The sequence below is a fragment of the Salmo salar genome, chromosome ssa04 (genome assembly GCF_905237065.1).
Source record: "Salmo salar chromosome ssa04, Ssal_v3.1, whole genome shotgun sequence".
In the NCBI taxonomy this organism is placed as follows: Eukaryota; Metazoa; Chordata; class Actinopteri; order Salmoniformes; family Salmonidae; genus Salmo; species Salmo salar.
The window spans coordinates 34402225-34410192 of record NC_059445.1 but is presented as its reverse complement, the minus strand read 5'-3'; the positions used below and the strand labels follow the sequence as shown (position 1 = coordinate 34410192).

The 7968-nt window shown below is 41.2% G+C and overlaps 1 protein-coding gene across 1 annotated transcript; it reads left to right on the top strand.

Moving 5' to 3' along the window:
* Positions 1–651: 651 nt before the first annotated feature.
* LOC106602810 (small ubiquitin-related modifier 3-like) lies at positions 652–2499 on the top strand. The gene is made up of 2 exons (XM_045716240.1): positions 652–727; positions 2186–2499. Exons 1-2 carry the CDS (start codon positions 652–654, stop codon positions 2497–2499), a joined length of 390 nt encoding a protein of 129 aa, XP_045572196.1.
* The last annotated feature ends 5469 nt before the right edge of the window (positions 2500–7968 follow it).

The following is a 7968-nucleotide window of genomic DNA, read 5'->3' as shown; positions in this document are numbered from 1 at the left end:
GAGCTTCAAGTTTCTCTGTGTCCACCAGGGGTTGGAACTGGTTCAGGGAACAGAACTGAAAACCGGAAAATAACTAAATTTGTCAAGGAACAGAATCTGAACCAGGAATGAAAGTGATCTATATTGTTCCTGAACAGAACCATTATTTTTTACGTTCCGGGCATTTTTCTACAGTCCCACAAAACGCAACAAAGCACCTATGCAAAGCCCTCCCTCTGTCAATAATAAACTTCTTCCAGTGTCTGCCTGCCAACTGAAAATCTTTGCCAGTGTGTTTCCTCTACACTCTCTTGCTCTCACCCCACCTGCAAAATTTCAGTTGCTACACTTGTCTTTCTATCACAGCATGTAAAGGACTCATTGAGCTATAGCTTTCCCGCTCAATAGCAAGCTGCTCTGTCCACACTGCATGATTGGTGAAGTAATTTAATGTTGAGTTTAATGTAAAAAAATATATGATTTCACAGGAACAGAAAGGAATGATATAAACCGGTATAACAAAAACAGTGGGGAAGCGCCTGAGCGACAGATACTCTGAGTAATTGACATGCAGTGAACTTTGCACCAGTGTCCATACCCCTGAATCGAGTTGCGCACCCCACTCTCACAAGCCTGACTGGGACAGCCAAAGCGACCGGATTAGGCTACGAGATGCGTCGTATCAACAATAGCCGTATCAACAATAGCCCCACGGGAACGACTTCCATCACAGAAGCCATCATCAACAGTATGCATAGGCACTGGTGAAAACGCACTGTGTGACCCAGCAGAAATGTGTGTGATACACGAGTGAGACCCAGAAGAGAGACCCAGAAACGTAATTCGCAGAGGAGTCAGCCAGCTCTTTTTCTGGTTTCTTATGAAGCCTATAGATTGAATACAGGACAGTAGCATGGATGTGTGCAACACTGCTTAGCCTCTTGACTCCGCCGCCACCAGCCAATTGCTGTAATAGCCGCCGGCTTGTAAGCATTCTATTTGTAGACTCTGAGGTGCTTGCTGAGGGCACGTAGGTTTAGAATGGGATGCAAATTATCATCCCTTTTCATAACCAGGAATAAGTGCTGTACCAGCAGTCCCGGATCTTCAACATAGGAACCACACAGATTGCCTGCTTCTGGAGTCGGAAGGATATTTCCTTCCTCAAAATGGGCACTGAGGCCTCGGGAACAGTCGACGTGATGACGCTGCAGAAGCGTGGGTTGACGCACAACAAATTGTAGCCTGTACCCTGACATCACGCATGATCGGGGGCTACATTGAGCATGTTCACCATTGATCGGAGCAGACAGCGAGACTCCCATGAAGTGCCACCTGAAGAGACGGGATGCCACCTTCTGGACTGAGAGATATTGGTTCTTCTTCCATTTCCACCACTCTTGACAACCGTGTGTCTGAACATGGAGAAGAAACACTTAATTGAACTCACATATGGGAGACAACACTTTTAACTTCTTTGGGCTAGGGGGCAGTATTTTGATGTCTGGATGACAAGCGTGCCCAAAGTAAACTGCCTGTTACTCAGGCCCAGAAGCTAGGATATGCAGAGTTGGATAGAAAACACTCTGAAGTTTCTAAAACTGTTAAAATAATGTTTGTGAGTATAACAGAACTTATATGGCAGACAAAAACCCGAGGAAAATCTATCCAGGAAGTGGGATTTTTTTTATGTGAGTGGGTTTTCCATTGAAAGCCTATTGACTGTCTAATGGGTTAGGGCACAGATTGCAGTTCCTATGGCTTCCACTAGATGTCAACAGTCTTTAGACATGGTTTCAGGCTTGTTTTCTGAAAAATTAAGAAGAATGAGACCTTTTGGTCAGGGGACTATGGAATCATGCAGTACTGGTTTGCGTGCGTGACTGTGTGTGCGCTCTTCGTTGTTTTTCCTTTCTATTGAATACGCTATTGTCTGGTTGAAATATGATCGATTATTTAGATAATTGACAACCTGAGGATTAATTATAAACATCGGTTGACATGTTTCGACGAACTTTACCGGTACTATTAGGATGTATTCGTCTGCATGTTTTGACTGCCTTTGAGCCAGTGGATTACTGAACAAAACGCGCCAACAAAACAAGAAGAAGACGGAGAGAGTTGGGGGGAAAAAAGCGCAAACATTTAGCAATCTGTCTGTTAATTAGTAAATCTCAGAGCATTAACTAGCTACACAATGTCTGAGTGAAGACTGAAAACGACCACATCAACCTAAAGGTTGCGGGTCAAGATGGGTCAGTAGTCCAGTTCAAAATTAAACGGCATACTCCGCTCAGCAAGCTGATGAAGGCGTACTGCGAAAGACAGGGTTTGTCAATTAGACAGATACGGTTTAGATTTGACGGACAGCCAATCAACGAGACCGACACACCTGCACAGCTTGAGATGGAAGACGAGGATACCATTGATGTATTTCAACAACAGACCGGAGGAGGGTCCTTCCTCTCGGAGGCTTCTCTTAAAGGTGTATGGACCCCTCGGAGGCTCCTTCCTCTCTGAGGCTTCTCTTAAAGGTGTATGGACCCCTCTGAGTCTCCTCTCCCTCTGAGGACAGAAACACAGTTGAAGAGCAGCAACTTTTTTAAAATGTTTTATTATTAAATAATTGTTCCACTTTTCTTTTTTTTCTTTTTGTGTATTTTGTGATCGATCTCCTCGTAGCCATGGTCTTATCCTTTTCATGATCGCAAGCTGGATTTCATGCCACCAATTCACAAATGTCTTGTTTATCCTCTATGGGCTAGGTGGGACGCTTGCGTCCCACCTACGTAACAGCCACTTGCAGCCTGTGGCGCGATTTTCAAAACCTTAAAAATCCTATTACTTCAATTTCTCAAACATATGACTATTTTACAGCTATTTAAAGACAAGACTCTCGTTAATCTAACCACACTGTCCGATTTCAAAAAGGCTTTACAACGAAAGCAAAACATTAGATTATGTCAGCAGAGTACCAAGCCAGAAATAATCAGACACCCATTTTTCAAGCCAGCATATAATGTCACCAAAACCCAGAAGACAGCTAAATGCAGCACTCACCTTTGATGATCTTCATCAGATGACAACCCTAGGACATTATGTTATACAATACATGCATGTTTTGTTCAATCAAGTTCATATTTATATCAAAAACCAGCTTTTTACATTAGCATGTGACGTTCAGAACTAGCATACCCCCCGCAAACTTCCGGGGAATTCGCTAACATTTTACTAAATTACTCACGATAAACGTTCACAAAAAGCATAACAATTATTTTAAGAATTATAGATACAGACCTCCTCTATGCACTCGATATGTCCGATTTTAAAATAGCTTTTTGGTGAAAGCACATTTTGCAATATTCTAAGTACATAGCCCAGGCATCACGGGCTCGCTATTTAGACACCCGGCAAGTTTAGCACTCACCATAATCATATTTACTATTATAAAAGTTTGATTACCTTTTGTTGTCTTCATCAGAATGCACTCCCAGGACTGCTACTTCAATAACAAATGTTGGTTTGGTCCAAAATAATCCATCGTTATATCCGAATAGCGGCGTTTTGTTCGTGCGTTCCAGACACTATCCGAAATGGTAAAGAAGTGTCGCGCGCATGGCGCAATTCGTGACAATAAAATTCTAAGTATTCCATTACCGTACTTCGAAGCATGTCAACCGCTGTTTAAAATCAATTTTTACGCCATTTTTCTCGTAGAAAAGCGATAATATTCCGACAGGGAATCTCCTTTTCGGCAAACAGAGTAAAAAATCACAAAGGCGGGGGCGGTCGGGTCACGCGCATAAGCCCAGAGTCCCTTGATCGGCCACTTGAGAAAGGCGATAATGTGTTTCAGCCTGGGGCTGGAATGACGACATTCTGTTTTTTCCCGGGCTCTGAGAGCCTATGGAAGACGTGGGAAGTGTCACGTTAGAGCAGAGATCCTTAGTAAAAGATAGAGATGGAAAAGAAGTTCAAGAAATGGTCAGACAGGCCACTTCCTGTAAAGGAATCTCTCAGGTTTTGACCTGCCATTTGAGTTCTGTTATACTCACAGACACCATTCAAACAGTTTTAGAAACTTTAGGGTGTTTTCTATCCAAAGCCAATAATTATATGCATATTCTAGTTACTGGGCAGGAGTAGTAACCAGATTAAATCGGGTACTGTTGTCAAAACGAACCTCACTCAGTTTAGGCTGTATGATGTGTTCTGGTAACCGACTGGGACCCAGCACTGGACCGCATGCATTGAAAACAGACCCAGGGAAATAATTTTAGCATGGAGGTTACCCTACCGACCAGTCATAGGTACTGGCAACAAAGCTCCTTGTAACCCAGTTCGGAATGGGACAAACAGCTCTGGAAACAACAACCCCTTCTGTTGTAACAGACAGAAGCGATTCATAATTTTTTGGGTTATGAACATTGAGTTCTCTGGAAAATATAGTCCTATCACAGAGAATCCTGATAATAAAAGCCTATGTGAAAGGAGCGTGTACACTCAACACAGGTGTTTCCAGAATTCGCTACAAACAGTTCTAAGTAACACAACATGGAATTTCTAAGTAATTAATTTCTGTAATGAACACGAGGGGAGACAGAGCGCTGGTTTCAAGCGCATGGCGCAAGCAGGTGTTTATTGCAAAGGACCACAGGAGGTGGCAGGTAGCTGGATCCAGGGGCAGGCAGAAGTTCATACACAGGGGGTCCAAAAAGGCAACAGTACAGGCAGGGACAAGGCTAGTAAATGTACTCCGGGAGATCAGGCAATAGGTAGGTAACAGGAAATCCAATAGGCTAAAGTACAGGCAGGGAATAGGCATTGTTAGTGAGGCAAGCAAAAACTATCATACACGGGAGGAGTAACTCACAGGAAACCCAACGCTCTGAAAGACATGTTTCGCAAAACAAACAATACTTCACAGTGATGGGCTGCAAAGAACTGAACTAAATAGTGTGTGATAATGACATACAGGTGTGTGAACAGGTGATTAGAATTCAGGTGATTGGGATCTGGAGAGTGAGCTGCGTTCAGGGGATCTAGGTGTTTGAGAGTGTAAGCTGGAAAGTGGGCTGGAAAGTGAACTGTGTCCAGGGGATCTACGTGTTTGAGGGTGTGAGTTGGAAGCAGACGTTACAATTTATTTCAGTTCAATCACCTGTTCAAAGACTTCAAGCACAGAATAAAGTGTGTTCTGAGGGGATTATGACAAACAGATAAAATATCAAAACATTAATACAAAAATAACCAAACAAAACACTATAAAAGCTTTAGATTCACCACACAGATACAAAATCATTTAGGCAACAGGCTGAGGAACGTGAGTTCTTCATTTGTAATGGTTAGTGATGCAGAGCAGACAACATCTTGCCATAGCATGTCAACGAGATAATTTCATGTTAGTTTTCTTCCATCTAAATGCTGATAAAGATTTTATCATTATTCATTATTCTATCAATGTAGTATGGTTTGAATGGTTTGTTGTTTTTCTGTTCACAATTTATTTAACCTTTTTCGGATGAGACTGCCAGTGTTTCCTTGCTGCTGCAATGCACTATGGGTAAGGACAACCTTCCAAAACTCTCCAACTAGCATCTTTCAGAGAGGTATGTGAATGAAGTGTACCCTCTGGTCTGTCAATTATTTTACCTTTGACAAGTTTGTCTAACATTTTCAGACATCAAAAGTTGTATAATGTCGAGATTCATTCGCTTCCCATATTATGTGTTGTGTACATGCAACTATGTTCATGTTTTTAGACGGTGCTTATATTTCTCATTTATTTGGAGTTGAGGCACATAGCTGGATCTACTCCACATATGGAATATACCACCATATGCTCTGATTTATATTGGGTAAAACACAAGTGGGTAAAATAGTCTTAAATATTAAGGGCAGTTGTTACAGATCCCTCCAGGAACTGTCATTACGCACACCTGGTCTTTATTCCCATTGATTAGTAATTGTATAAGTGTGCCCTTTGTTCACCATTGTGCTGTTGATTGTTGTTACAATGTCCGTTGGTCGTGTGAGTACCTGTGCTGTGTTGTTTTGGCTTTTGTGCCACGTGTATTGTCCCATGTGGTATCATTGTGCGCTTGAGTATTTATTCGAGGTAAATACTCAAAACCCTATGTTTTGTATATGTGTTTGTTTGGTCTTCGTCCCCGTGCCTTTACATGGCACGCTGTAATTTGGGTCAATAAAAACCCTTATTACGCATTCCTGTATCTGTCTCCCGATCCCTTTATACCAACATGACAACAGTTCATAAATAAACAGTCTGAACATTAGGTTTGAGGTCTTTGTTGTGATTTTTTTTATGTAATTGTTGTAGTTGTTTTCCAGTAATACTACTAGCCACCTAGAAATGCTATGAAGTTGGCTTTAGCTAGCCAAGACAGGTTTCCAATATCTGTCCCTCACAACTAGCAACCAAGAAGCCATTTAAGGCTATCAATCAACTTATAGTAGCTAACTTGTCATAGTATCTTAGCTGGCATGCCTGCTGGCAATGTGACCCAGACACACTTGTTTAAATTGATGGGTCATGTGACAAAAATGCTACTGTATCATCCCCAGCCACATCTTGCTAAGTGGATGGGTCTCTCTACAGAAGGTGTAAACGGTACAGCTAAATGGTTACTTGTATAGTAGCAATATCAAAAATGGTGTCAATATGAATAAAATCATAGTCAGTATGGACAAGAACAATATTAATAACGATATCATAAATAGATGAGATAGTTATATGCATACAATCAGGGGTAAAGTGGCTGAGCAGCGGGATAAAATATAAATAGTAGCAGCAATGTATGGCGTGTGTGTTAGGAGAGAGTCATGTGAATAGAGGCACTGCAGATAGTGCTGATAGTGCCTAAAGTTAATGTTTCTGTTCTATATGGAGCTAGACACTGGTCTCTACACAATGAAAACTGTTGACGCAGCAGATACTGTCTGCTATGTATTATAGGTATCTTTCATACAGATTTTAACCTTGTGACCCATTCTATATATCTGTTGTTCGTCATGTAGGTTGAAAGGGGTGTATCTTGGCTATAAAAGACCTTTGTACTTTTGTCTCAGGGCTCTCAACGAATCATCTGAGCATGAATCGTTGACCAGCCATGACCAGCCGTCATTACCATAGAGCACTCGATCGATTCACTTTATATGTGTGAATTGTATTGACCTGCTTCTTTATTAATAAGTGATTAAAGATGTAGTTTAACCTCACTAGGGTATGTGGGACGCTAGCGTCTCACCCGCGGAACACTTGCCAACAGCCAGTGAAATAGCAGGGTGCCAAATTCAAAACAACAAAAATCTCATAATTCAAATTTCTCAAACATAGAACAACATGCAACATTTTAAAGATACACTTCTCATTAATCTAACCACAGTGTCCGATTTCAAAAAGACTTTACGGTGAAAGCATAGCATTAGATTATGTTAGGACAACGCCTGAACAAGAAAAACCACATAGCCATTTTCCAAGCAAGGAGAGGCATCACAAAAACCAGAAATACAGCAAAAATTAAGCACTAACCTTTGATGATCTTCATCAGATGGCACTCATAGGACTTCATGTTACACAATACATGTATGTTTTGCTTGATAAAGTTCATATTTATATCCAAAAACCCCATTTTACATTGGCGTGTAATGTTCAGAAATGTTTTGCCTCCAAAAACTTCCGGTGAATGAGTACATCAATTTACAGAAATACTCATCATAAACGTTGATAAAATAAAAAACTGTTATTCAAAGAATTAAAGATAAAGTTCTCCTTAATGCAACCGCTCTGTCAGATTTCAAAAATGTTTTACGGCGAAAGCACACTTTGCAATAATCTGAGTAGAGAGCTCAGCCATCAAAGCAAGCTATACAGTTATCCGCCAAGTTCTGTAGTCAACAAAACTCTGAAATAGTATTATAAATCTTCACTTACTTTTGCTGATCTTCGTCGGAATGCACTCCCAGGAC

What these genes read in the sequence shown, in the direction of transcription:
- LOC106602810 (XM_045716240.1), top strand. Translation starts at nt 652, where the DNA reads ATGCGTCGTATCAACAATAGCCGTATCAACAATAGCCCCACGGGAACG. An exon ending in CACAGAAGCCATCATCAACA is followed by an intron (nt 728 to 2,185) that starts GTATGCATAGGC and finishes ACAATGTCTGAG; the next exon opens with TGAAGACTGAAAACGACCAC.